A 27,802-nucleotide genomic window follows, 5' to 3' on the forward strand; every position below is an offset into this window, starting at 1 on the left:
AGTGGTTACAGGAGGGGGCTGGGAGCCCGGACTCCTGGGTTCTCCCCCCGGCTCTGGAGGGGAGTGGGGGCTGGTGGGTTAGAGTGTGTGTGTGGGGGGGGAGCTGAGAGCCAGGACTCCTGGGTTCTCCCCTCGGCTCTGGAGGGGAGTGGGGGCTGGTGGTTAGAGCGGGGGGGGGCTGGGAGCCCGGACTCCTGGGTTCTCCCCCCGGCTCTGGAGGGGAGTGGGGGCCAGTGGTTACAGGACAAGGCGCCGCCAGGGGGTGTCACAGCGAGCCCCGCCCCCTGCAGCCATTCTCGCTTTACGGCCTGTCGCAAACGCCCCCCGCCCCATTGCGGCGGCCGCGGAGGGAGCCGTAAGGCGGAGACGCCCCCGCCCGGTACCTGCGGCCAGAAGCCCCCGGGCGGCTTGAGAGGGGCGCGGTGGCCCCGGGAGGGGCCCCGGGAGGGGCCCCGGGGAGCGGGTGTGGGGGCGGCGGGCGCGGGGCCCCTCCCGGGGGGCGGAGGAGGTTGGGGGGGGCGGGCGCAGGGCCCCTCCCGGGGGGGCGGAGGAGGTTGGGGGGGCGGCGGGCGCGGGGCCCCTCCCGGGGGGGCGGAGGAGGTTGGGGGGGCGCGGGCCCCGGGAGGTGGGGGGGCCGCAGGCCCATAGATCCCCCCCCCAGCTGGGACAGGTCGCAGGGCGGCGTCTCTCTCATGGAGTTTTTGCTGGTTGGCAGCTGGGGCTCCTGGGGGGTTGCCTTGGGGTGCCCCCCGCAGCGTGGGGGGGATGGGCATTGCCCCCTCCCCCCCGGCAGGAACCCAGCACCCCGGGAACAGTGCTGTGCCCCCCCACGGGGCTCTGGGATGGGCTCCGTCAGGCTCCCCCCTTCCAATAACTCTCTCCGTTCCCCCCCCCAGGCTGGCACCGGGTGCCCATCCGGCAGGAGATGGCGCACGTGGGCCACAGGGTCGATTACCTGGCTGGGTTCTGCTGCCCGGTCGGGGGGCTGGCTGCGGGCAAGCCCCGAGTGCTGTGCCATGAGAACGAGATCTACCTCTCCAACGGCAGCGAGTTCGTCTATGTGTATGACCAGGAAGGGAAGGTGCTGAAGGTGAGCGCCCAGCCTGCGCCGGGACTGCAGTGCTGGGCCGTGGCGTGAGGTAGCCACTCGCCCCCAGGCTGGGCTAGCCCAGGTGCCCACGCCCGGGGTAACTGCAGCCAAAATAGGCCCCTGGAGAAGGGGTAAAGCCTGAGGTTAGCCATGACAGGCTCACACTGAGAGAAGGGAAGACCACAGTACGAGTATGTCATGCGCACTAAGGAACTTTTAGTGTGTGGGAGCAGGATCCGCACAGCTGAACGGTGTGGGCAGGCTGGGGCACTGCTGACTTGCGCCCCATTTGCCACACACACAATGCTCATGTAGATGTGTCCGCCGTTCCTAGGGGGCATGGCTGAAGCGGCACTGGCTTTCTGTAGCTTCTAGAATCTTTTCCGTATCCAGGTGTGCCCTTGCAGTTGCCTAAAGCTTGGCGCCAAAGTCCTTAGTGGGCTGATTTTTCAGAACGACAGAGTGCCTGTGAGAGTCCTTGCGCACTTCTGGGTTCTCAGCACTTGTGACATTACACCACTTGCTTCGGAGCAGGTTTGAAAATCTTGGGTTTAGTTCCTGCCGCCAATGACTAGCCAGCTGGCTTCCTCCCTCAGTTTTCACAAATCTAGCTCCATGTATGTCCAGTTTAGCAGAGTTAGGGTTTCAAACACTCAGTGAAATACTAGTATGGCTTCAAATAACCTTTTCACTGGCGAATGAAGGGCGCTCTTTGACCTTTTCCCTCATTTCCTGGGACGAACCACTTCATTCCATTACTGAAAGATTTTTTCCTTTTTTCAACAAGATGACGATTTTTGAGTTATGTGCACCGTGGATTTTTCCCTTTTCTTTGCCGTGATAAGCAGCAGCCTTAGCACTGAATTAGACATGTCATCTTCTTTAATTTTATTCTTTTTATCACTTCTAAGGAAACCATCAGTGAGAAACCAGGATTAGCCTCCTACATGGTTTTCTCTTTCTCAAGGAAGTAGGCCATCTCTGGGTTTTGAATTTTTCTTTTTTCTATCCTTAGCTAGTGTAAAACACTGAATGTTTGCTTTGAAATTGTGCGTGTGTGTGTGTGCGCACACCACTCTTTCAATCCTACGATAATGATCTTCCATTTCTATAGCACCGCTTGTCCGAAAACACTGTACAAGTTACAATTGCTTCCATCACCACAGCAATGCAGCCACCTCTGGGGTGAAATGTCACCTGCTTACAGCACACAGCAGCAACTACACAACTGTTTAGACTGGAAGTGCAGAATGCCATACCATGTCTTAAAATGATTGTTTTGAACTTGGAAATACACATGCAATATTGCCCATTAATGGTTTTACTCCTGGCAATTAGTATATTCAGAAAATGGCTGTTTTAACTTGCAGTTGTTCTATATGTGCATCCTCAACTAATGACCAGGGGAAAATATGATCCAGCTAATGTTTCCTTTATTCATCTGAGAGAAGTTTGCTCCTAGGAAGGTTGCAAATGTTTGTGTTGAATGGCTAATTTTGACACACATGCAGTCACACATGCATGTTCTCACATAGCATCACTGGTCCAAGTGTATGTACAGAATGCTGAGCGTAAGCCAGTACCTCATGCAGCGCTGGCTGGTTATCACCCCATTCGTACTTGTACATAGAGTTCTCGAGTAAGCACTGGGGAGACTTGAGAGGCCAGATCCTCCATCAGTGTCAGTGGCATAATTCTGTTGAAGTTTCATGGGTCTTGTCTTCACACTGCAGTGGTGGTGCTGGATATGTGGCTGCTGAAGGGGAGGCGGGATGGTGATAGCTGGCATTGGGTAGGTGGCCCCAATGCCTTTTGGTTCTGTGTGGTGCTGCTTTGATAAGTTGTGTCCCTGTGGTGAGCTCTTGCAGGGGCAGCTGGGAGCCTGCTTAAAAACCAGGAGCAACCTTTCCTCCTGCCTCCATCCTTGCGGCATAAAACTGACATTCTCTTTCCCTTTTTGATATCTAGGCCATCTATAGGTTTCCTGATCAAGTTTGGCATGTGGAACTCCTCCCCCTTCATAGGAAGCTCTACATCCTGTGTGCCGGAACCGGCATTTACTGTGTATCCCTGGACCAGCAGAGCAGGTGAGACATGGAATGCAGCCTGGCAGGGACAATGAAGTTTGTCTCTGCTCGTTAAAGTCCGAAGGAGAGTAGCAGGTGGTTTAATGGCACATGCTTCCAGCCCTCTGCAGCGAGACCTGGCTGGAGTCTAGGGGTTACCCTGAAGGATGGTGGTCTCCAAGCATTCCTGACTCCAAGATTTCCATATGACTATCTACACATTCCTCCTGTTAGCCTCCAACTGTTGTGTGGTTACCCCAGGCCCTGAAGGAACTGCAGTGGGGTTTAGATTTCAGAGGGGAAACACCTGCTCTTCTGAGTCACCCTAAAAGAATCAACCCCCTGGCAGCAGAGTGTCTCCCGGCGCCCCGTCCATGCAGTGTGCTCTCCACCATCCTATGCTGTCTGTTGGAGGAGTCCTCCAGAGGGCAGGAGGCGGCACTGGCAGATGTCTAGTCACTGTCAATGCCTTATTTACTCATGATAAGTGGTGGGGGTGCCCCCCCCCGTGATCCTAGGGGAGCTGATGGGGCAGAGTTTTGGCCCTCCCAATGGGGCTGTCCTCCTGGTGTGTGGGAGTCCGCCTGCTTCAAGGCATGTTTGTTAAAATCCATTAAAAGGCTCAGCTCCTGGGCTGGATTGTGCACTGTCCTGGCAGTAAATCTCATCCACATGTCAGACTCCCAGTCCATTGAGAGTGGTGACTTGCATTGACTGATTCCTGGTGCTTCAGAGGCAGCCCAACCGTGCTCCTAGCCCCCTGTGCAGTGCTACATGTTGGTAGAAGGGGAAAATCTATCTGACTCCACCAGGGGTCAGCTCGAAGCACAAGGTCATGGTTCCCCTTAGGTTAGCAGGTTTGCAGTTTGTGTGATTGATTAGACGTTAAAGTCCCGAGGCTGTGTGACTGGACCGGTACCACCCATGCAGACAGCCCTGTATCTGACACCTGTGCTTCATCCTTTCAGCATGCACACATCCAACAGCCACTGGTGTTGGGGGATAGAGAGGAATGGGATGGCAGGGTCAGGTGTTCTCCATCACGGCCTCATGCACCCATAAGTTACTGAAAGGGTTAAGATGTTCCAAACCACTCACCCCTCTGGAGCCCTGGCTCTTCCTGCTCTCTCCAGATCACTGCACCCAGTGCGGTTCCTTGAAGCGGATGCTCCTTTTGTAAGCTTGTCTGTAAGCGTGGGGGTGAGAGGCGAGCTAAGGAAGTGCTGGCTTAGCCCTCTGGCTTGACTGAAAGCTTTTCCTTGTTTGCTTGAAGGTTATTGAAGCAGACTGATGGCGATGGCAAAGAGGACGCTTGCCCTTCCAGCGTCTTCCCCATAGATTCCGATGCCTGCATCGTCCCAGACGTCACGCTGTGCACCTTCACACTGCTGAACGACGTTCTCATCACCCTGTCCCAGGCTCAGGACCAGTGGTGGGTGAAACTCCATGTGCTTCTGGACCCTGATCAGGAGAGCCAGCCATGTCGACAAATCAGCCAAGTGGGATTCTCCACCTGCGACCAAACCGGAGACGACGGGGACGCACTGTCCTCGCACTTTCTTCCTGTCTTGTGCTGTGCGTCCGCACCAGGCACAGCTGGGCCTGGGGAGGGTCTGTGGTGTTCGGGGGGGTTCACGCTGGAGGAGCCCCTCTTCAGCCTGCTCTTTGGCATAGACGCTGCCATGCTCGACTCTCCCATGATTCTCTGTGGCTTCCCGGACGGGCAGCTGTGCTGTGTGCCGCTGAAGGCCCTCAATTCTTCGGAAGCTGTAGATGGCTGCAGTGAGGTTGCAGGCCAGGCTCCACCTGTGAAGATCCTTCACCATTTGGAAGAACCTGTTGTCTTCATTGGAGCCTTGAGAACAGAACACAAAGCCCCTGACGATCCCGATGATGAGCAGCTGTTTGGAGACTCAGGCTGCGACTGTGTTGTGGTGGTCGGGCACTACGGCAAGATGGTGGCCATGAAGGCAGAGCGGGGAGAAGAGGCCAAGGTCCCAGAGGTCAGGGAGTACTACCTGCAAGGGCCCATCCTGTGCGCCGCCTGTGGTGGCGGCAGCCGGATGTATTACAGCACACATTCGGACATCTCCGCAGTCGACCTGGATTGGGTCAGCAACGCTTCCGACCCCGAGAACATAGATAACACTGCATATGTCCTGCCTCCTGTTCTGTCTCCAGCCAGTTTAAGTATCTGTAGCGTTGTGGCGCTTTCCTTGTCTTCTCGGGCCTCAGAAGGTACTGCCAGCAGTAAAAAATTGTCATTCTTGGGGCTGAAATGGGCAGGAATAGCTTTGTCCTAACTGCGTATTCCCGTTTCTACCTCTCCACCATTCCTCGTTAAAGGTCCAGCTTCCATTGGCTCACCCTCGTTATTGTAAGTTGTTTACATCAAGCATGCCGAGCCAGGAATTGGATGGGAGAGGAAATGTCATGTGTGTTCAGAGATCAACTCCCCATGTGGCTGTCTTTGTGGTGTCCCTTGTGTGGGTGTCTCTCCCACCTTGGAGCAGTAGGCGTTGTGGTCACGGTCGGAGGGGTTGTGCTCTCTATAAAGAGGACCTGGGGCTGCTGTGTCTGTGTCAGAGGTAGGATCCTGCGTGGAGTGGCGCTGGGGGCAAGTCCAAATCGACCTAAGCGAAAAACTTCCCAAAAGGCAATTTCCAAACACCGCGGCTGGCCGGACAAAGGGCTCAGCAGGGAAGAGCTCCAGACACAGCCGTTCAGAGTCCGTAAGCTCCTTTCCTTCTTCTGCCTGACAGCTCTATGTCCACGCCTTGCTCCCCAGTGAGGGCTGGGGAAGCAAGTGTGTTGCCTTCTCAGAGTGGGGTGCTGTTGTAGCATTCTGGGGACAGTCCAAAGTGCTCTGTTCCCATTGCTCTCTGCCATGCGTAGAGATGGGGGCAGAGAAGGAGCTAGGGAGCTCTGTTAACTCTTACCAGAGCCCCATAAGCTGGTGGCTTTGTGAACATGTGTGCACCAAAGAATCGGCAAGAGAGTAAGGTGACATTTGCCAAAGCATGAACAAGTGGGGCAAGGCAGGGCGCTGCTGGCACCTCTGCAGAACTCGGGGAGCAGCCTGCACCAGCAGCGGTTGGTTGTGTACACAGCCTGAGCATGTCTGTTGATCAGAGGGCACCTGCATGGAAACACTCTTTGCATCCTCGCAGCTGCTTATTCTGCATCTGTCGTCATCCTGAGGCACTGCCCAGCTCTTGAAGTCTCTGGGGCAGGGAAGGAGCAGTGGGCAGCATGGAGCCACTTCCCATGCATGTGTCCCTGGTAACAGAGTGAGTGAGGGAAGGGGCAGGAGCTGAGTGAGTGCAGCCCACTGCAGGGGACTGGTGGCTCAGGGTGGGCATGCTGTGTAACGTTTTGTGTATTTGGTTTCCCGTTGTAGCCCATTGACAGTCATTCACAGTCTGTGTCTCTGCAACTCTCTCCAAATTCCTGTTGTAGGACACCTGGTATTCTGGGAGGCCCTGGGTGGGTCTGGGGGTGGGGAGAAGTAACTCCCCAGTCCCCAAACTGCTCCTGGAAAGGAATGTCTCATTATGTCGGGATTAATCAGACAATCCTCGGCAGAGTTACACCCACAGCCCTGGATGCAAAAGGCATTTGCCTCCCCACACCACAGCTTCCCCTCCGAGCCAGCTTGCTGAGGAAGGTACAGTCTGCAGGCCGCAGGCAGGGCTGTACAGTCATCCCTGCAATCTTCAGGGGGAATGGCTCCTCTCTCTCACGGCTGGGTGCAGGGCTCAGCCAGAATGAAGGACGTAGACCGCTGCTCCCTAGTTGCATCGGGGGACTGTGTGTGAGATCCTAGTCTGTTTGCTGAGGGCTAACCTGGTTCTCTCTGCCTGTCCCCCACTCCAGGTGACTCGGAGCTGTTGGCTCTGTCTGCTAAAGGCCGACTGATGAGCTGTGACTTGTGCAGTCCTGATGACGCTCATCCCGTCAGGCTGACCCCAGAAAAAGCTGGCCAAAGGATAAAGGAATTGCTGTCTGGGATAGGCAACGTCTCGGAGAGGTAAAGGGCAGCGTGCTGATGGCTGTGAGTGGGCTGTTAGCTTGTGAAGTCCTTGGTTTTATTGGAAGTGAACTCAATTCTCCTGCATCAGCTCCCGGCTCAGAGGTTGGCAGTAAAGTGCTTTTAGTAGTTGGCTGCTGTGCTCAAACATTTGCCTTTCCTGAGTGATCCGGAGTTGAGACAGCCTGGGAAGAAGCCCCCAGCCCCATGGGATGATAAAAGCCTTATTTGCAGCCAGTGCTGCCCGCTGCCCTTTTCCCTTCGAACCAGAGCGCTCTTGTATGCCGAGAATGGCATGGTGTTTACAGCCTCTGCAACAGACGGTGGGAGGCCAAGATGCTGGTGACTCCCAAGCATCCCAAAGTGGATGCCCATATGGGGATCCTGTTCAGGGCAGATGTGTGCCTTGGGCCTGAACGTTCATCTATCTCTGCCTTATTTTAAACCAGTCTCTCTCCTTGGGGTTTGTGTGCGTGTGTTTCCTAGAGCGCCAGGTACCTGCTTTTGTAGCTGCCACCGCTTTTTGTACTGCTGTCTCTTGTAGCCACAGCTGAAATCAGGAGCCTTCCTAGGGAAGCGGCTGGGAGTGGGATCATACCGCCTCCCTGATTTGGCTAGCATTGCGTGAACTGAATGGGCCCAGGCTGATCTGGTGTCACATGTGAAAGGGGCATTTGGGGTACCAAGAGCAGCAGTGCTGTGGCTGGCCAGGTCGCAGGAGAGTTCTAGGGATGACGGGGCACTCAGCCTGTCCAGCACTCTCAGCTGTTGAAGTTCCAGAGCAGTGGTGTCTGGGGGAGTTTAGAAGGGCTCATGAAATGATCCGTGGAAGTTTGGCTTCTCCACCTTAGTGAGAGTGCCACTTGCCCTAGGTGTGTGTAGCCATGTGTACTACTAGCCTTTGGCCACCTCGCCTGGCTGCGTTTCCGATTCGTTAGCTCTGTGTCCCAAAGCCGTTACCTCTGAGCTGTCTTCTCCCCCTGCTCCCCACAGAGTTTCTTTCCTGAAAAAGGCGGTGGACCAGAAGAACCGCGCGCTGACGAGCCTGAACCAGGTGATGAATGTGAGTGCTGCCTTACTGTCCAACCAAGATGGCCGGAAGCCTGTCACTTGCACTGTTACCGCCAGCTGGAGCCGCCTGCTGCTCCAAGATACCTGGACCATCTCCTGTGTGTTGGAGAACTCGAGCGAATACTGCCTGGAGCAAGGCTGGACCCTCTGCGTTCAGCTGTTCATGAGCTCCTGTGCCTTCGACGAAGACTCTGCTGATTCGGCCACCACGTTCACCTTTCCAATCGACCAGCTTCTGCCTGGGAGCAAGAAAGAGGTGACGCTGCCGCTTGGCACAGCCGAAGGGACCAAGTTGGAGTTGCCTCTGACCGTCTCTTGTGCTCTCTTCTACAGCCTGCGAGAGATTCTGGACAGTGCGTCGGACTCCTATGAGTCACTGGACGACCTGCTTCCTGATGACTCTCCTGGCCTCTCCCCAGATAAAGAAGGGATCTGCCTGCCCCTGAGCAAATGCACCATTGACATCTTGCAGTGCCTTCGTCTGGATGACGGCACAGTGCCTGGAGCCCCTCCTTCCATTGCCACACTGTCAGACCCAGTGGAGACCTTCTTGAAAGTATCCAGGGTGCAGTCTGACCCCAGCAGCGTGGAAGTCAGTGACCAGCTGCTTCCCAAGGCACCGGACGCCCTAGGAGATGAGTATCTACCCCCATCAGTGGCTTCTATCAAGGTGTCGTCGGAGCTACTGAAAAATGCCTTGAAGAGCTTCTGTGAAGGTTGGTAATTCTCCTGGGCGGTTGTCCAGTCGTAGTGCATTTTTCTGTCCGGGCAGCGTTGTCCTGGGGTGGATTCCCTGCAGTCGTTCCCCTGTGCAGGGCTGGGCTCTGTGATCGCTTTCCAGTTGTTCCCTTCGGATGCTCAGACACTCTTTGATTTGTCTGGTGTCCAGGGCTTTTTAGGGGGCCACTTGGCCACAGATAATGGACATTGAGGCTTGTGGGAGCTACGTGGCTGGCCTCCCTGGGTGTTCAAATATTCAAATGCCGTCTGAAGTGATCAAATGAGGGTTGCCAGAGTTGGTCTCTGCCCCAGCTGTGTCTGCAGCGAGAAGCCCAGACCCAGGCCGGCTGCCTGGAGCTGCTGATGTTTGTGCTAGTTCTTGACTATTATAAACCAGGATTTTGTGACCCTCCCCTGCCCGGGCATGATCCCCTGGCTCGTGAGCTTGTACTGGACTTGTGCAGCACTGCCACCGCTGCGCGATCTGGCAGGAAAGCCCTTCCCATGGGGTCAAACCTTCATGTGGGGACTGGCCTCTCTGGGCAGAAGGAGCCACAGCCACGTACTGGGCCAAGCAGGGGTTGTGTGTGTAAACTCTCTTGGCCCATGGCTGCCGCGCCGAGCTAGGGCTAGGAACATGGTCAGTCCCGACAGACACCCATGGACAGGGACCAGCCCCACCAGCCCAGAAACCAGGGGCTGGAATTCCATTCCTGCTGCCCCTACTGGAACCCATCCAGGCCTGCTGCAGTGGGGTGGCATCTCTCCTTGGCCAGGACGTGGGGTCGCCACCTGTCGAGGAGGAGCAGGCAGTCTGTCTCCTGCTGGCTGTGCCAGAACTCACCCTCTCCTTTGGATTAGTCTCTCGAAGTGGCTGTGCGAGGTGGGGTGAAGGCACCGTTGGGGTAAGCTAGAGCTGTGTCTGAACAGAGTGGGTTTCAACGTGGCTGAGGGTGAAGGAACTGCACAGTGTGTGTCCAGGTGTGATGCAGACCTCGCCTACGCAGCTCTGCCAATGCGCCTCTCCCTCTGGCTTCCTGAGCAGGGTCCGTTGGTCGTGCCAGTTTGTGGAGCATTCGCGCCGGTGGCACTGTTAGCCAGAGCTGAGCGCTGATCTCAGAGAAATGAAAATCGGCCTGGGGTAGAGTTAACCCCACCATACTGCTGTGGCAGGCACCACAGTTGCCCCCCTCTTCTCCTCTCTCCAGGAGGCGCTTCCTCTGTAGCAAACCCTTCCTGTGCTGCGCAAGAGACCAGGGTGAGAAATCAGACTTTGGAGTCTCCCACGAGATGGTGGGAACCCAGAACCACAGGGCAGCACTCGGCTCCTGCGGGAGGGGAAGTGTCTAACAGAGCGAGTGTCCTGGGGCCACACAGAACCAGCCCTCACAGCAGCTCCTTTGTGTCCGCGGATCCCCTTCCCCTCGGAGAACGGATGGGAAGGCTCTGCCTCTGACAGAAAGGAGCGGCCACAAGGGCCCAGACCTGCTGTCTCCTTTGCTCCTATGGGCATCCTGTGGCACTGGTTGGGGACTGTTTCTTGGAGGCCCTGACCCCCTCCCATTGTGTGGCGTGTGTGGCTGCCCTCCCTAGTGCCACAGGAGTGTGGCAGGGTGCCCAGGGGAGTCCTGCTCTGAGGCAGCGTTCCTCTCCAAGTGGGCTCACTTAGCGTGACTAACATGACAGCGGTGCGGGGGAGGCGCCGGGCTCGTGCTTGGAGAGACCCCAGCTGCTGCTGCAGAGGGGAGCGTGTGCAGCCACCTGACCAGCTCTGCTCTCTCTCCTTTTCCCCCAGGACCCTCGCTCTGCTGCGCTGCTCTGCAGTGGCTGCTGGCGGAGAACACTGCGGCTGCGGTACTCAGGAGCCACGATGTGTCGGCAGTGCGGGGCCTGGCCCCACGTGGAGGCGAGGTGCAGCTGCTCGTCCGAGAGGCAAGGAATGGGTTAGCTCTGCAGGGAAACAGCCCCCGCTCCATCCCCACGAAGAGCTGGCTTCTGCCCCAGGGTCCTGGGGCCAGGGATCAGCCAATGGCAAGCTGGGGGCCTGGCTCTGCCTGTGGAGACCTGGAGGGAACCACTGCGGTGGGAAGGGAAGGAAGGGTCTAGGTCCCTTCATCGCTCAGGGCTTGACAAAGCCCAGGATTAGCTCCTCCTCCTCACAAACTCCATGCTGCCCCCGTTGGGAACGTCCCCTGGGGTCAGGTGCCCAAGCCCATGGGCGTCAAGGGGTTGCACTCGTGGGGGTCAGGGAAAAGCCACATGGACCTGGCTGCATTGCCAGGTTTGGGGATCTGGCGTGCTAATGGTTGAAAGCCCAACTGGCTGCTTCCCCTGCCTTTGCCCCCCGGGTTCTTCAAAGGCTTGTGCTGCCCCCTGCTGTCCATGGGACGAGGGTGGCCAGGAGTCAGCTGAGTTCCTCACTTCTCAGACCCGAAGGGGACACAGCCCCTTGTCCACAGGATTGTCTTGTGGGTAAGGAACGAGATGAGGAGCCAGTTCCCGGCCTTGCCTTTTCTGCGTCTGTTCAGCCATGCGTCAGATCTGCCAGTGGCCTTATCTGGCCCTTGTCCCTGTGATGCTTGCGCTGCCCAGCCCTGCCAGGTAGGTGGGCACTTTGGCCAAGCTTATGCAGGTGCATTGCAGAGCAAGGCACTGTTCAGGTCCCAGTGTGATGCCTTAAAATCCACGACCTCCTTTCTGCCTATGGGGCTGACGATCGTCCAAGGCTATATCCCTTCGTGCCTGAGGAGTGCAGACACCAGGCACCGAGCTAGAACGTAAACAGAGCCAGCGGCTCTGAGATGGCTGCCTTCCCCTGGCACTTCCACTCCCCAGTCTGGCTGCTGTTGCCAAGGCTGGTGTGAATAAGGATTTCTCTCCGGCTCTGCCCAGCTGCTGCTTCCCGATCCTACTGAGTTGCCATAACTTGGCAGTGGTGGCCCTGACTCGGCATCACGACTCGGCTGCTGGATCCATGGGGCTGGGAAGCAGTAAAGCTTTGCTTTTAACTGCTCATCTCATTGCTTGACTGGCTTGCTGGGATTTGCTACTTCTGCGAAGTGAGGGGAAATGTGTCTGGATACTGGTTTAAGTCAGATCTGCTTTGGCTTTTCCCTTAATGCGAAAATCCCTCTCTAAGTGCAAAAGAAAAAGACTAATTGCGAAGCGGCTCTCCTGCCATGGCCGGTTAACCCTCCGGCGAGAGAGTCCCAGCTGGCAGTGTGCTGGCAATGACCTGGCTCAGGTTGCTTCATGCATGAGAGCGTTAATATTGCCAATGTGATTAGTGCCAGCGTTAATTCTGCTCAGGCTAAGCCTCCCGGGTTAAATCCTTCGGGGAATGGCCATCGAATCATCCCCGTATGCTGCCGGGCAAGGCTGGAGCCTGTTGTCCTCCTGCAGTACTGCCACTTCTGGGTTCCAGTCCAAATGCCATGAGTTTGATGGGTCTCTGCACTTATCTAGGCCCCCGCATAGTTTCGGTTCAGGAGACCAAATGAGGTTGTTGGTTGGGCCAGGGCAGCCTGGCTTGGGGAATCGTCCCCCTCTTCTGCTGCTGTCCCCTTTACTGTCACCAGCCTGGAGGTGTTCCTAGTACAGATGAGTGGTGGACGGGAAGGGGCAAGGAATGAATGCCCCATGCTGCTGCCTCTAAAGCACAGATATCTCTGGCTGTTGGGATCCGCATCTAACCCTCCTCCACCCACAGCTACGCTGTATTGCCGAGGGGATCCCCCAGAGGTCTGCCTGCCCTCTGCACAGACACCTCCTGTGGCTTGGCAATGTTTGCAGTAAGGATCTCCTCTCTCTCTTGCAGGTGGCCGTGGACAATCTCTGTCCAGCAGGCCCGATCCAGGCCGTGGAGATCCTGATCCAGAGCCTTTCTCTGGCAGATATGTGCAGAGTGCATCAAGCCGTCGTCCGGCGCATCCAGGTGCAGATCGCACCCCCCAGACAGAGAGGGGGCTTATGCTTGCAGCAGCAGCCTGGGAACGCTGCTAGGAGCTGCCCCTTTTGCAGCCTGCACTGGGGGTTGTTTAGCTGGGAGTGAGCTTTGTCTCTTTCACTCCATTGCCCTGGTTCTGAGCTAAGTTGGGGTCCCTGGGTCGTACCAGTCAGAGGGGTTTAGTGTCTCCAAGCCCTTCAACTCTCTGGAGCTGCTGCTTCTGACCCTCATCACCTGGGCTTGCTACTCTTCCTTCCTGTGCTGGTTGCACCCAGGACGTGCTTCCTCCAGCTGCTCCCAGTGGGCAGTGTGAATGGCGCTGCACTGACCAGCCGGCAGTCCTTCCCGTGGCTGCACGGCTATTCCATGGGAATCCCAGGACACCTGGCGCTTTCCCCACCAGCGTGGCCCCAGAACGGACTCCAGCCTGCTGCTTGCCACTGGCATTGCTGCATAAGCTGCTGTGCATGGCCTCTCCTTGCCCGCAGTGCAGCAGCTGCTCCTCCTGCCAGGGCTTTAGAGCCAAGAAACTGCGTGACCAGCCAGCAGAACTAGGGCTGTGTAGGGGCTGAGCCTGGGCAAAGGCAGAGCAACCTTAGCCTGAGCTCAGAGGGACCCCAGTGCAGTTTGGGTTGGAGCAGTTGCTTTACACGGGGTCTCCTTGGCACCACCCTTTGGCAGAACTGTACAATTCAGCTTGAAATCAACGGGGCACTAACCGGGGAATGTGCGATTGAGCTGGCCCTGGCTAACACACTCCCCATCACCGGAGGCCAGGCTAGAAGCCATTGGAGCCTGTAGCAGCCTGAACCAAAAGTGGGCCGTGCTAAGGGCAGTGACTAAATGGAGCAGGGCACCTGTAGCTATCCGGGGAGCCAGCTTCCTTGCACAAGATGCACCAGACAGTCAGTTCCTAGTGTGATGCGGAGCTCTGCAGCCCCGGCTAAAGGGGACCGTGGCTGGAGCAGAGCGGGGCACCTGCAGTGTGTGCCAAGGTCTGTCCTGTGCCCAAGGGTCCTGCATGCCATCTAGGCAGCGAGGAATACCCAGCCCCTGTGGGCAGAGCAGCGGCGAAGGGTGCTAGGTGTCAGTCAGTGGGGAGTGCTGAGGCCTGGAAAGCCTGGAGGCTGGAGCAGACACGGGAGTGGGAGTCAGTGCTGCAATGCGTTCAAACCTGGGCTGGGTGGGCGGGGGCGTGTTTCAGATGCTGCTGCATTGAGAGGCTGGGAATGGCTGCTAGGAACAGCAGGCCAGCCCTGGGCAGGCAGAGTCCCAGCAAGACAGGTGCCGGCGCAGAGCAGGGTCTGGGGCCTGGCCGAACTCCAACCAGCTGGAGGAAGGGAGCCTTGGGTAGGTGGCTCAGTGCCGTAGCCGTGCCTGAGGTGTCTGGCCTGGCAAAGCTCCCTCCCTTGGCAACCGTTGGCTAGGGGAAGCTCAGAGTGCACCGTCAAAGCAGCTCACTCTAACGCCACGTTCTCTGTTCTGAAGCAGACTCTGGTGCTGGAGCAGGCAGCTCAGGGCTCCAGTCCCCCTGACCTCCGCATGCAGTATCTGTGCCAGATCCAAGCCAATCACGAGGTAGGTAGCGTTCCTGGGCGGTACGTGGTGCGGGCAGGGAGTAATCTGTGCATTGGGCGAGTGCGTCTGTGTAACCCCAGAGGGGGGCAGAACGCCCCTCTTCCGAACTGCGGGGCATGAAACTCCGAGCCCAGGCACCGACCGCAGCCCTGCCATGTGCCCGTGTAGGTGGGGCTCCTTGGTCTTGGGCAGCAAAACCAGACCCTGCAGAGGCTGACACACACTAGACTGGCACAGGCTTCCAGGCCCAGAGCGGCGTGGTCCCGCTGAGTGCTTAGCTACTGGCAGCCGGGAGGCAGCAGGGCTGGGGGGTGTTAGCTGGGAGGCCGGGGGGTTCTCTTCAGGTCATGCCACGAGATCTGTAAGTTGCCCCTGACATTTACAGCTGGGCCCTGGTGTGGCTGCAGGATGCCTGTGTGGAGGGGCCAGCGCCTGGCAGGCAGCAGCAGATCCAGCTTCCTAACCCCTCTCCTCTCTGCCTGGCAGATGCTGCTAAAGGACGTGCAGTCCCTGCGGGACCGTCTGTGCCTCGGGGACGATGCCAGTGCCACGGCGGAAAAGCTCCTGCACGTCTACAGGCAGCTGCGCAATCCCAGCCTCATCCTCTTGTGAGCACAGGGCCGGCCTGAGACGCTGGGGCCAGCGAGCTCCACGCTGGACTCCAGGCAGTGCTCGTTTGGGTTCAGAGCAGCAGGCAGAGCCAGGCCTGCTCACTAATCCTGGATTCTGCCAGGAGGAGGATTTGGGGAGGGGGGAGGATGCTGGCAGTGCAAGTCCCCACCCTGAGTGGGGAGCCCGAGGCTGAGCTCAGGGCTTGTGTGTGTGTTTTGTGGATGTGTTTTAAGCAGCAGGGGGCGTTCCCAGGGCTCCAGATGCCGGCCCACCCCTCACAGTAGCTGGCCGAGGTGGGAGTGTCGGCAGGGCTGAGCTCGCTGTGTTGTGTGTGGTGTGGCAGCCAGCGTAGGTGGCGTGTTTGAGGTAGTGCTCGTTTAGCTTCTCTCTCGTTCCAATGGCCGTGACTTTGCTGTGCGCAGCGCTGAGAGTCGGCTCCCTGGCCGGGCACCGGATCTTCGCAGAGAATGTGCTTTCTGGCTGGTTCCCCTCCCTCCAGAAAGGGCTATGCCTCCCTATAGCGTCTCGCTTTGGGGTGCCTAACGGGCTCACCAGGGTTCCCACCCCCAACCCACGGGGCCCCTTTTTTTACTGGGGGGTTGGGTAGCTGTCATTTCTAGAAAGGATCTGCCGCGTCTCTGTGGGGTGGGTTCCTCCTCGCCGTGCTGTGGCAAGCCAGCAGGTCCCAGTGTTTGTGAATCTGTCGTGTGCCATTGAAAATCACCCTTTGTCGCTCAGCTTGTGCCCATCTTCTTTCCTTTCCATCGCAGCCGCCTCCGTCCCCCTGGGCCTGCGAAGCGCCTTGCCCCATGCTGTGCGGGCAGTTCCCCAGCGCGCGGACTGAGCATAGTGCCCTCTGCTGCCCATGAGCAGCCTTTGCGCCGGACCCGGCACCCTGCAGCACACTCCAGCATGGTACCGCTGCCCCTCCGGAGGCAAGCTGGGGGCGGGGGGAGAGCTATGGCTCTAAAGGGGTGGGATGGCGGCCTTTGCCCTCTGCAGGCCTGGGTTCAAATAGTTGGCCAGCTCACACCATTTCCCCAGCCTGCCATGCTACATGGTACCTGGGGCAGGGGTGCTGAGGGCCTGTGCTGGCAGGGCAGGGACACTTGACTGGAATGATTGCTCAGCACCTGCCAGACAAAGCCTGGCCCTTCCAGGGCTTGGCCTCCTCCCCTGAGCACCAGATCCACTCGGAGAACAAAGCGAGCCTGGCTGGAGTGAGGCGTTACCAGCTTCACTGTCCCTGGCTGGTCCTGTCTGACTCAGCGTCCCGTGGCTTCCCGGCCCTGCAGCGTTGGTGTGAGGCACCGTGCAAAGGGCTAACTCAGCCCAGGACGTTCCTGGTTTGAGGGGGTGGGAGCTGCGGAGGGTCTGTCCCTGCCGAGTGCTGGCTGGTGCCTGGCTCGCACAGCTGGTCTGTGGGAACCTCCCCCCGCTTGGCTGAGAAAAGAGGTGCTGGAGCCTACTGCCCTGGCACTGGAGTACCAGTGGCCTCAAACTAGCACCCCCCCATGTGCATACATGCACTTTCCTCCTGCACCTCACTTCGAACACCGCCCCCAAGCCGAGCCCCAGCTGCCCCTTTCTGTTGGCAGCGTGGGAGCTTTGTTCTGCAGTGGCCTTGCCTTCGTGGGCAGCCGTGGCACAGTGCCAGGCAGGGCCGGGAGGGCTGGCCCTGGGCAGAGAGCCACTGGCAGGAGGCAACAGCCCCTGGCCATGCTGGCTGCTGTGGGTACCAAGCCCTGGCAGGGGGCAGCAGGCTGGGTTTTGGAAAAGTTAATGGTGGCAGGCTGCGCTGGGTGCTGTCTAATGTAATTATCCACCCCGCTGCCTTCACTCCTCCGCTGCGTGGGGGACGGAGTCAGAGCTGACAGATCTGGGTCTCTGGGTCCTTTCAGTCCCCTGCAGGACTAACCTAATTGGATCTCAGCCAGCTGCCAGGCAGAGCCGAGCGAGCCCAGAGAGCGAGTTCTGCTGAGCTGCTGGTGCCTGTGTATTCAAGGCGCGCTGTGTGCTTAGAGGGGCTGGGCCAGAGCCCACGCTACTCTGCCCCGCCCCGCTGGCCCCTGCCAGGGAGAAGCTGCTTGCTCAGACAGTTCCCGTGCCCTGCAGCGGGAGGGTTGAGCAGCCGGATACTCCCGGCTTCTGGCGTGTGGCTGCCCTGCCAGTGCTGTTCATGGGCTGGTCGCAAGCCTGGGAGCTGAGAGTCAAGCTGGTTTTGTTCTTGTTGGCGCATCCTCACCAGTAGCAGAGCTAGGAATAGACTGCGGCTGGGCTGGCAGCAGGTGGAGTGCTGGCACTGTGTGACTTGGCCGCTCCTCCCCAGAGTGATTTCCGTGCAGCTGGCCCAGCTCGCTGAGGCCTATAGGATGCATATGAGCCCCTGCACTCACACTCCCCACGGGCTGGCCCTCCGCAGCCCTCTTGCGCTGGTGCTGTGAGCCACATCGCAGCACAGGGCAGGGGGCCCTGCAGTCTCAGCAGGGCCTGGGATGTAGCTATGTCCCCCTTCCCGCTGCTGTCTGATCCCACCCTCGACGGAGCTGAGTAGCCGCCCCCTCTGCTGGAGCTGGGAGGATCCAGCCAAGTGCAGACAGAGCCCCTCCGTAGGATTCCCATGCTGATCTGGCATAGTGCTGGGCAGGGTCTGCCCAGGGAGGGGACCACGTAGGGTCACATGCTCTTGTTTCAGTGATGCTTCTCTCTGCTCTGCCTGGAGCTGGGAGATGCCAGGTGAGGCCTGGCCCAGTGTGAGGAGTCCTCATACTGCACCCCCCCAGGGCTGCACTGGGAGCAGGTCCTTTGTGCCCCCTGTCCCTGTGGTGCTCCCAGTGCCACGCACAGGGGGGCTTCTGGCTCGCTTGGCTCTAGGCCCCCTCCCCGGTCCTGGATACTGCTGCCCAGGCATCCGAGCAGCCCAGCCTGCCCCAGCCCTCAGTGCCCGGTCCTGGCGGCTTAGCCCTGTGGGGTGCAGTTTAGCCTGGGCCTCCTGGTGCTCCCCCCGCATCACTGCCCCTCAGGTCTGACAGTGAGGGGCACTGGCAGAGCTGGGTGGGGGGAGCCCGGGGATGGGATTGCCAGGGGGCTGCAGGTCGGGAGTGCGGGGCACCAGCAGAGCTGGGTGGGGGGAGCCCGGGGCTGGGATTGCCGAGGGGCTGCGGGTCGGGAGTGCGGGGCACCAGCAGAGCTGGGTGGGGGGAGCCCAGGGCTGGGATTGCCGGGGGTCTCTGGCTTTGGTGTCTCTGCAGGGCTGGACACTCCCAGGGGTACCCCCCTGTCTGGGCTGCTGTTGATTTTCTGTCCAGCCCCAGGGGCTCTGAGGGGCAGCGCAGCCGTGGGCGGGCTGCTAATGGTGCTGCAATGAGGTGATGGGGTCCCCCAGCGAGCTGGGCCAGCTGCCAGCCAGGAGTGCTTGAGCAAACAGCATCGCTGGGGGTGAGGGGGCCCCTTGGCGCTGGGCTGAGGCAGGACCAGCTCCTGCAGGGGGGGCTGCCCAGCTGCTCCTCCCCCGGCCTCGGGCGCTGCGGGGTTAATGGGGCGGGCCCAGCAGCTGCAGTGCGCTCGACCCCCGCTAGAGGGCGGCAGAGCTACGCTCACCGGTACCCAGCCCCCCCCCCCCCCCCCCCCCCGTGCAGGATCGTTAACCCCTGCAGTGCCGCAGGGCCCCAGCTAGAGCTGAGGCAGCTGCTGCAGCGAACCCAGCAGGATGATCTGAGCATCTCGGCAGGGTCGGGGGCAGACCCAGAGTCTCCTCCTCAGGCACGGCCCCTGACCGCTGAGCTACTGGAGAATCTCCCTCAGCTGGCTTCCGTGCAGGGGCTATGACACAGAGCTGAGCAGTTCCCGTCGCCCGCCAGAGGGAGGCCCCAAACCCCCTGGCCCAAGGGCAGCTAGGGGAGATTCTTTGAGGACTGCCTGAGCCCTGCCCCCTGGGCTGCCTGTCGGGGACATGGGCCTGCCAGCGCCCAAAGCCCCTCGCCCCCCACAGGAGGGAGCCACAGGAGGCTCAGCCCAGCTGCTGCGGTCTCCAGTACCCCCAGCAGGGAGCAGAGTGCTCAGAGACGGGGACCCTCCCGCTCCAGGCCAGGGGGAGATGGTGCAGGCTGGGGGCAGGAAGCAGGGGCTGGGGGTCAGGACTCCTGCGGTCTGTTCTGACCTGACCCAGCTCCCCCGCATCTCCAGCTCTGCCAGTGCCCCTCAATCCCAACCCGCAGCCCTGGCCAGACCCTGGGCCACGGCTGCTCTCCGAGTCCCACCCAACTCACTTCACTTGTGATCTTTGGGACCTGGCTGGGTAGGCAAATACACTAACCCTGGGGCACTATGGGCCTTGCTCTGTATTCCCCCCCCCAACTTCCCCACACATCTCCTCCTTCCCTCCTCCTGCCCCCTCCTGCTTGCCCCACGCATCCCCTCCCTAGCCCCACCCCCATCCTGTGCTCCCCACGCATCCCCTCCCTACCCCTACCCCGTCCTGCGCTCCCCACACTTCCCGCCCTTCCTCCCCCCACGCCCATCCTGCGCTCCCCATGCTTCCCCTCCCTCCCCCACCCCCATCCTGGCTCGGTGTGAAGTTGGCTTTGGCCACCCCAGGGGAAGAGGGGGGGCTTTGTTTGTGGAAGGTCCCATCCCCCCCCACTGCTCTTCCTGCCATTTCCCTCTGACCCCCTCGCTTCCGCCTGGTGTTTCCACACATCCCTTATCCCAGCCAGCTGCCAGGAAGGGGGCGGGGGGGGGCACCAGCTGGGCTTCCAGTGCACTGGGCCTGCTGCTCCTCATCTGCCCCCATAACCTCTGCCCTGGTGACAGCTCAGAGACCCAGCCCCTGATGCAGGCTTGGGAGCAGCCAGGGGTGCAGGGTGTTGGAGGGGGGGAGCCCAGGATTGGGTTAGCAGGGGGTCCTGGCACAGCTGGGGGGGGCTAGCAGGGGGCACTAGCTTGACCTGCTGGGGGAGCTGCTCCAGTTGACACATCCCCCTAGGGCTGCAGCCGCTCCCCTGCTCTTCGCTTAGCAGCTGAAATGCTGAGTCCCCCCCCCCCCCATACCCAGGAGGGGCAGTGCCACCCCCCACCTAGGCTTGCCCCACGCAGGGACTCCAAGAGCCCTGTGTCACGGAGTGTGGGGGAGTCCGGCCCTGCACCCCTCTTCCTGGGACCCACAGTGACTCTTAGCCAGCCAGTAAAACAGAAGGTTTATTGGACAACAGGAACACAGGTTACAGCAGGGCTTGCAGGCACAGTCAGGACCCCTCCACCGAGTCCCTCTGGGCTTTCAGGGTGCTTGGATCCTAGCTAGGATACCCTGAATTCCGCCCACCCAGCCCCAAGCCCAAACTCCAACTGCTTCCCTCCTGCCACTCCCTTCCTTTGTCCCCTTCCCGGGCAAAGGTGTTGACCTTTCCCCTCCCTTCCCTAGCTCAGGTTACAGGCCCTGGCATCGTCCATCCCCTAAAGTCCTCCCCTGCTCTCCCACTCCCCACACAGACAGTCCCTACTCCATCACACCCTGTTCTGACCAGACCCCATTCCTTGGGGCCAGCTGAGCGAGGGGGTGGGCTGGGGAACAGCGCTGGTGGCACCCGGCCAAGCCTGCGCTGCCCTCCGAACCCAGGGCCCCGGCTGGGCACTGAGGCCCCTGCATTTCCAGCCCCCCGGCGCCAGCCTCAGGCTTTGGCTCACAGCAGCTGCGGCTCCAAGCGGGGCCCAGGGCAGGATCCCTCCTGCCTGATCCTGCAGGAAGCCTGCTGCCTGTCGGCTTCCCCAGTGCGACCCCGGCCCTGTGTGGGGCACCATAGCCCAACGCCCGGGCCACCCGCTGCCAGGGGCCTCCCAGTGCCATCCTGGCCTGAGCCTGCTAAGCCCGCAAGGTGCAGCCACCTCTGGGCTGGAGCGACAGAGACAGTTCCTGGCCTCTGGGCAGAGAGTGCATGCAGCCCTGGCAGCGGGTGGGGTGGGCAGGACGTGCCTGGTGTGGCCAGCTCCCAGCAGCTGCATAGCTGGGATTCCTCGGGCAGGGTTCTCTCTGCCCACATGCCCAGGGAGACACCAGCTGCCTGCACCCAGAGGCTGGGACTGGGCCCCCTCCATCTCTGGGCTCCACTCCCCCCCACCACCCCCCACAGCCCCTCATTCCTCCCTGCAGCCCTTCCCCCTCCCCCACCCGCTCCAGCCCCCTTCCCTCTGCAGCCCCCATCCCTCTCCCTTCCCCTCCCCTCGCTCTCCAGGCTTGGCTGGTAAATGTGCAGAATCTGCTGCTCAGGGCTGGGGGAGCAAGGGCCCCAGGCCGAGGGGCTGAGCGAGTGGCAGGGCGGTGCCTTGGGGGCCTGGTGGCAGCCCGCCCAGCTGTGCTGCTGTGGTGCACAGCCCTGGCACAAGCAGGGCCCCTTGTCCCAGGATGGGGTCTGCCAGCCTGGTGCCAGGGGCCCTGTGGGGCGCTGCTGGTGAAGGAAGACGAGCGACCCTCCCGGTGTGCAACTCAACTGGATTTTAATGAGCTCAGCGGGGGGGGGCCGAGGGGACAGGCATGGGGGGTCAAGGACAGCACTAACACCAGGCATCTACCATGTCAATCTCTTGCAAGCCCACAAGCCCCTCCCAGCCAGCCCACCCCCACACGGCTGCCCAGCGGGGGGGGGCATGCCCCCTTGTGCCCCTCCCTGCCGCGCAGCAGGTGAGAGTCCAGCAGGGGTCGCTGGGCGTGTGCCAGGCAGCTGGCACGGGTCCTAGGGGTCTATGCACTAGGGGCGGGGGGCAGGCTCAGTATTCCCAGAGCGTGGCACGGGGCAGGGAGTCGGCGTCGGCGCGCAGGGTGCCGGCTGGGTCCCCGCGCAGGTATTTCCCATTCTTTCCCCGGATGGCCACGCGCCCGCGCTCCCGGAACTCGAAGAAGAAATCCTCGGACATCTCCCCATCGCTGCAGATGGCACCGCTGCTGGCGACGTACCAGAACTTACCGCTGAGGCCTGGGGAGAGAGCAGAGGGGGCGGGTGAGGGCAGGGCCCTGCCAGGCCGCGCCCGCCCCCCCACCCGGCCTGGCACTCACCCCGGATGTGGTAGGCCCCGTCGCTGAAGAGCAGCTGGAAGACGTCGTAGGTGGCCCGGTTGGCATCCAGCAGGTTGGAGCCGCGGTGGCAGCAGACAAAGCCGTGGTCACCCCGCAGCACCAGGATGGGCCGGTTAATCAGCTTGAGGACGAACTCCTCGTCTTCCCCTGAGGAGCACGGCAGGGCTGTGGGCAGCGGGTCGTGGGGCAGCCCTGCCCAGTGGGGCCACAGCCACCCCTTCTGCCAGGGCCTGGGCACCAGGCACCCCCTGCTCACCCAGTAACCCTGCCCCTTGATAGTCTGCTGGGGGTGCAGCGGAGCTCGCTGGCACAGGCTGGGCGTCGCAGCTGCAAACCCCTCTCACCCACCGGCCCCCAGCAACGCTGCCCTCAGCCTGGCCCTGTAGGCGCTGAGTCCCAGGCTCCTGCATCCCCTGGCTGCAGCAGGACTTACCAACGGAGTCGCTAACCGCGGCCAGCTGCCCGTTCTTCTTGGCACAGATGTACTTGCCATTGCCAGCTTTGAGGGCCACCCGCCGGCCACGCCACTCCATGTCGAACATGCTGTTGGCGGCACTGGGGGAGCAAGCAAGACAGCCCGAGTCAGAGACGGGCTCTGGAAGGGGCAGTTTGGGCAGGGCAGGGGCCACCTGCAGCAGCTGATCTCCTTGGTGCTCAGTGCCTGGCAAGCCCAGCAGACTGGCCCAGGCAGGTACCTGCCAGGAGGTGCCTGCACCTGCCCCCAGCACAGTGCTCCAACAGCCAGCGACCCCAGTGACTTTAACAGCCTGGTCACAGCTCCCATGATGCATGCTCAGCCCCTAGGGCTGACCCCAGACCTGATTTGCCCTTTGTCCTGCTGGTGCCCCTGCCCCCTGGTGCCCTTGCTGTGGCTCCAGGGCTGGCCAGCTGAGCGCTGCAGGCTGGCCGAGCGTGCCAGGAGAGCGAGCAGGATGGCGCACATACTCACACGCTGGTGGCAGTGACCTGGATGCCCCCGTGGGACACCAGGGTCCAGGAGCTGCCCGCGTTGGAATGGAAGATGCACTTCTTGGTCTCTCTGTCAATTTGCATCTGGAAAGTCTCATGAGTCATCTCCTCATCCTGGTTGGCTGAGACGTTGACACCTGCAGGGAACGAGGAGGCCGCAGGGCATGGGCAAGGCTGGGGGTCAGGACTGAGGGACACTGGCAGAGCTGGGGGGAGGCAGAGCCCAGGGCTGGGCTAGCAGGGGCTGCGGTTAGGATTAATAGAGAACAAGGATGTGTGCTGGGGGGCCAGCCCCCCAGCATCCCTGCATGGCACCTGCCAGGAGCCAGCGTTGCCAGCCCCTGCCGTCAGGGCGTGCACCCGGGTGAGCAGAGCATGGCTGACCGCTCAGGTCATGGAGCCCTAATTCCCTGTGTCACAGCCCCAGCCATGCCCTGTTCACCCCCTTTTCCACTGGGTGAGCCGCTGAGCTGCGGGTGCCCCCCGCCCAGCAAATCCTCCCAAACAATCGGCACTAATTGGGCTCGTTAACCTGATTGCTGCTGTTTCCATCTGCTTAGCAATTGAGAACCACAACCCCCCTATTTATAACTCAGCCCTCAGCGTCACCCGCACATAAGCTGCTTGGGCCGCGCACAGCAGCGCGGTTAGCTCACTGGCTGCATGGGGCAGCCCCACCACCCCTCACTGCCCCAAACCCGGGCGCTCCATGGGGTGCCCATCAGCCCCCCTGCCTGTGCCCAAAAGAGCCACCACTCAGCCTGCAGCCAGGGGGTTGTGGGCCCTGCCCCCAGGAGGTGTTTGCAGTTTGCAGGGGGCACAGGGCGTGCTGGCAATGGCTGGCTGCTGCACTCTGGGAGATTACTGGGTCTCCCCCCACCAGTGTCCTGAATTTGGTGGGTCTCCCTCCAGCACCAGCTTTTCGTCCCACGCACAACGTCACCGCCAGGCCGTGCAGCATAGCTGGCAGGAGGGGCTCAGGGAGACCCATGGTCTCTCACCCACCCCCATGTGTACACATGCACACCCAGACCCAGGCTCACACACACACACACACACACACATACACACATATCCCACGTGCACACACACTCATGTGCACGCACACATAGATTCTGACACCCCCAGATCCACACACAGACTTTCTCTCACACAGACTCATGTGTACACACACCACACAACCTATGCACACCCCCCCAGACTCCTGTTCTCACACACACCCTTGCACTCCCCCCCCAACCCCGTGGTGCGCAGGCCGGGTTGTGGGGCCAGGTTACTATGGCGATGGAGCAGCGAGCAAAGCGCCGCCCGCACGCGCCCCTTGGCGGAGGGAGCGTCACCCGCTGCCACCTGTTCCCCGTCGGGCCCATATGGCCCAGGCTGACTCACTGGGCAGGGAGAGGAGGTGGCTCAGTGCAAAAGGAGGCAGGCGCTGGGCAGCCCCTGCCCCTCTGGGTCTCCTCTGCTGGCGGGGAGGGTGGGGCAGGAGGGGCAGCCCCCCAATTGGGTATGGCCTCCCATGGCCTCCCATGGCCCCCAGGGCTGCTGTGGGGGGATCAGGCCTTGGTTCGGAGACCGGGGGCCTGTCCCATGTTGCCCCCTCTCACCCAAGCTCCCTTGAAATCTGCCAGGGCTGGACCGGAGCCATGACTCCCATGGGGGAGCCAGCCCATGTCCCAGATACACCTGCTTTGACCCCCCATGCCTGCTAAACAGCAGGAACCTCCTCACCATCCTTCACCTCCATGGGCCACACTGCCCCAAGGGAGGCCCCTGCTCCCCCCGGCAGGGGAAGGGGGGGCAACACCCAGCTCCACGGCACCCTGGTGCATGTTCTCCAGCTCCACGACATGTGAGCTTCACCCCAACACGCAGCTGGGCCCGGGAGACACCGGCTCTCCTGGGATGGACACTGTCGGCCGTCGCCACTGGTCAAAGTGTATGTGGAAATCTGCTCTCTGGTGGGCTTTTCTCACTCACACGCAGAGCCTGCTTTGTTAGTGTAGGGTTGCACACTAGCACCGGGCTGTGCACCCCCGTTTGTTAGTGTAGGGTTGCACACTAACACTGGGCTGTGCACCTGTTTGTTAGTGTAAGGTTGCACACTAACACTGGGCTGTGCACCCCCATTTGTTAGTGTGAGGTTGCACACTAGCACTGGGCTGTGCACCCCTGTTTGTTAGTGTAGGGTTGCACACTAGCCTGGGGCCTGTGCACCCCCCTTTGTTAGAGTAGGGTTGTGCACTAGCACTGGGCTGTGTACCCGTGTGTTAGTGTAAGGTTGCACACTAGCCTGGCAGGACGGAGGCAAAAGGCCTGCAGTGGCCTCCAGCTGGCACTAACTTGGGTGAGTGCAACCCACGTTGACATGGGGCAGCCGGCAACCCAGGGCTGGGCAGCAGGCACTGCTTGCTGCAGCTCCAGGGCAGCTCTTGGAGGAGAAGGGACCACCTTGGGGGCCGCCTTTGATACCCTTTCGGCTTGCCAGGGCTGGGCTCTGGGAAGGCCCGCAGGTGCTGTGCAGAGAGAAAAGTCTCCCACTTCGCCAAAGACGCTGCCCCCGGAAATGCCTGTCGCTGGTCCCAGGCCCTGCAGTAACAACAGCAGCTGCAGCAGTGAGGATTGCAGGCATGGGGCTGCGGTGCACGGAAAGTGATTGTCGGCAGGACCCCTGGAAAGGACAGTCTGCACCTGGCAAGGTGCATTGGGCCTGGCTCTAGCGCCTGATCGCAAACAGGGCTGGAGAAGGACTATGAGCTGATGTGGGCTCCGGGACAGCAGGCTGCTGATTAAGACGGGTCACTGCCCCTGGGGCCGCTCCGCAGGCCGTGCCACCAACAGGGGATTATTAGCTACCAGGATACCAGGCAAAGGACCCGCTGGGCTGTTGCTGTGTGGGAGGAGAGAACCCCACATTCCCCGGGGCTGATGGGCTTCAGGTGCAGCAGGGAGCTGGCTGGTCACTACCTGGTGGCCCAGGAATGTGGTTTATTGAAGAACCAACTGGTGTGGCCCACCCCACCGTACGGCGTGGGTGCCAGCCAGAGGGGCTGCTCGTGACCAGGGAGACAGCAGGAGAGCCCCTCTCAGCACAGACGGCTCCGGTGCCAAGGCCACTAAGGAGCACAGCTGGAGAAAGGGTAAGTGTCAGCCCCCGCCTCCCGCCAGCCAGGCCCACAGCAGGACCACCTGGGAATCTGACCCAGGGGGGCTGGGCCCGAGCATGGGCTGACAGTGAGTGGGGCGTGCCCCCACTCCAGACAGAGAAGGAGCCCGGGAAGGGGTGGGGAGTGCACTTGAAATGCCACAGCAAAAGGGGGGGGAGAGGAGGAGAGCCTTGACCAGGCAGCCCCGGACCCACACGAGCCCAAAGGGCCCGCCCCAGAGCCCCCAGCAGGTCCCTCCAAGCTGGCTTGGCTAAAGAGCCATTACAACAGGCAGGGTGGCACCCAGGAAACACAGGTTCTAGGTGTTGAGGTGTATGGGGGCAGGACACCCTCCCACCCCATAGATCATAAACACAGACTCCGCTGGCATCTCTAGAGGGGAGCTGCCCATGGGGAGGGAAGAGGGCAAAAGGGGGGGGCACTTACCTTGCCGGATGGAGACATATCGGCCATTGGATGCCAGGAAAACCACTTGCGGGTGGCTCTCCTCCAGATCAAAGAGTTCGTCCTTGCCCGGCTTGGAACTCCTCCCAGCCTTCAGGGTGCCCGTGGGCCCTATGGGCGCCAGGTACTTCCCGTTGCAGTCCTTGAAAGCCACCTTCCCTGCCTTGAACTCCAGGGTGTAGCCGGTGCGCGGGCTGGGCTCCGGCACCAGGGCACCGTCGTTCTGCAGGTAGCGGTTGTCGCAGGCCCGCAGGCAGTACCGCTGGTTCTGGAAGGTGAGGGTGATGACCGCGTCCACGCCCCAGGGGATATTGCTGTCGGTGGAGATCTCATCCTCCAGGGCGCTCAGGTGCGCGTACCGCCTACGACTGATGCTCAGCAGGTTGGCTTGCGGGTGGATGGCCAGGTGGACAGTCCACAGCTCTGCCTCAGTGACGGCCTGGGCGAAGCAGGACAGCCTGTCTTCCGAGCCCCCAAAGAAGCGCTTGTAGGGCTGAGACTGCAGGGCCCAGCGCCCATCCGACTGGGTGACAATAGCAAAGCGCCCGTCTCTGCCCGGCTTCTCGGCTTCACACGACACCTTCCCGTCCTTGTCAGTGGCCAGGTACCTGCCCAGGTGGCTTCTCAGGAAGACCACGGAGCTGTCGGCCTCGTCCTGCTCCAGGGTCCATATCTGCTTCCTCTTCAGGCTGGGCGCCGAGGCGTTGACCTTGTAGCCAAAGCTCTCGGCCGTCAGGTAGCGGTTCTGGCAGTTGATCAAGCCAAACTGGATCTTCAGGACCTGGTGGATACCGTTGGTTGGCATCTTCTGTTGGTTCCCGGGGAGTGGGGTGTGAGCCGAGGTTCTCCCAGCCCTGCTGAGGACACTGGTGGGTGCGTGCTCGCACACTCACTCCCACGCGCAGCTGGCCCCAGGCAGACCTGGATTAGAGCGAAGTGCCTCAGTCCAAGCCACACTGACGTGCCGCTGCCCCAGTTCCTGGTCCCTCTCCGCCGGGTGCAGCCTCTCTTGCGTTCATCTAACCTGCAGCCTGGAATGCCAA

The 27,802-nt window shown here is 60.7% G+C and overlaps 2 protein-coding genes across 8 annotated transcripts; one reads left to right on the forward strand and one right to left on the reverse strand.

Annotated features, from left to right (window-relative positions):
* The first annotated feature begins 321 nt into the window (after positions 1-321).
* Positions 322-15,850, forward strand: FAAP100 (FA core complex associated protein 100). 6 transcript variants are annotated; one of them, XM_030534585.1, is made up of 10 exons: positions 322-379; positions 897-1,090; positions 3,059-3,177; positions 4,430-5,394; positions 7,033-7,186; positions 8,180-8,973; positions 10,773-10,909; positions 12,795-12,911; positions 14,412-14,501; positions 14,988-15,850. In XM_030534585.1, the coding sequence occupies exons 2-10, from the start codon at positions 926-928 to the stop codon at positions 15,111-15,113; spliced, it is 2,667 nt and encodes an 888-aa protein (XP_030390445.1). In that variant the 5' UTR covers positions 322-379; positions 897-925; the 3' UTR covers positions 15,114-15,850. The 6 variants fall into 6 exon arrangements, 4 of the variants coding, with proteins under 4 accessions (XP_030390445.1, XP_030390447.1, XP_030390448.1 ...); XM_030534587.1 differs by having other exon boundaries at positions 14,415-14,501; XM_030534586.1 differs by lacking the exon at positions 322-379 and adding an exon at positions 405-422.
* A 5,824-nt stretch (positions 15,851-21,674) lies between these two features.
* FSCN2 (fascin actin-bundling protein 2, retinal) lies at positions 21,675-27,564 on the reverse strand. Of its 2 annotated transcripts, none has more exons than XM_030534595.1 (5): positions 26,742-27,564; positions 23,129-23,285; positions 22,613-22,734; positions 22,159-22,326; positions 21,675-22,078 (listed from the first exon to the last, which is right to left on the reverse strand). In XM_030534595.1, exons 1-5 carry the CDS (start codon positions 27,562-27,564, stop codon positions 21,873-21,875), a joined length of 1,476 nt encoding a protein of 491 aa, XP_030390455.1. In that variant the 3' UTR covers positions 21,675-21,872. The 2 variants fall into 2 exon arrangements, with proteins under 2 accessions (XP_030390455.1, XP_030390454.1); XM_030534594.1 differs by having other exon boundaries at positions 22,159-22,409; positions 22,609-22,734.
* Positions 27,565-27,802: the final 238 nt, after the last annotated feature.

Source organism: Gopherus evgoodei, chromosome 15, assembly GCF_007399415.2.
Source record: "Gopherus evgoodei ecotype Sinaloan lineage chromosome 15, rGopEvg1_v1.p, whole genome shotgun sequence".
Lineage (NCBI taxonomy): Eukaryota > Metazoa > Chordata > Testudines > Testudinidae > Gopherus > Gopherus evgoodei.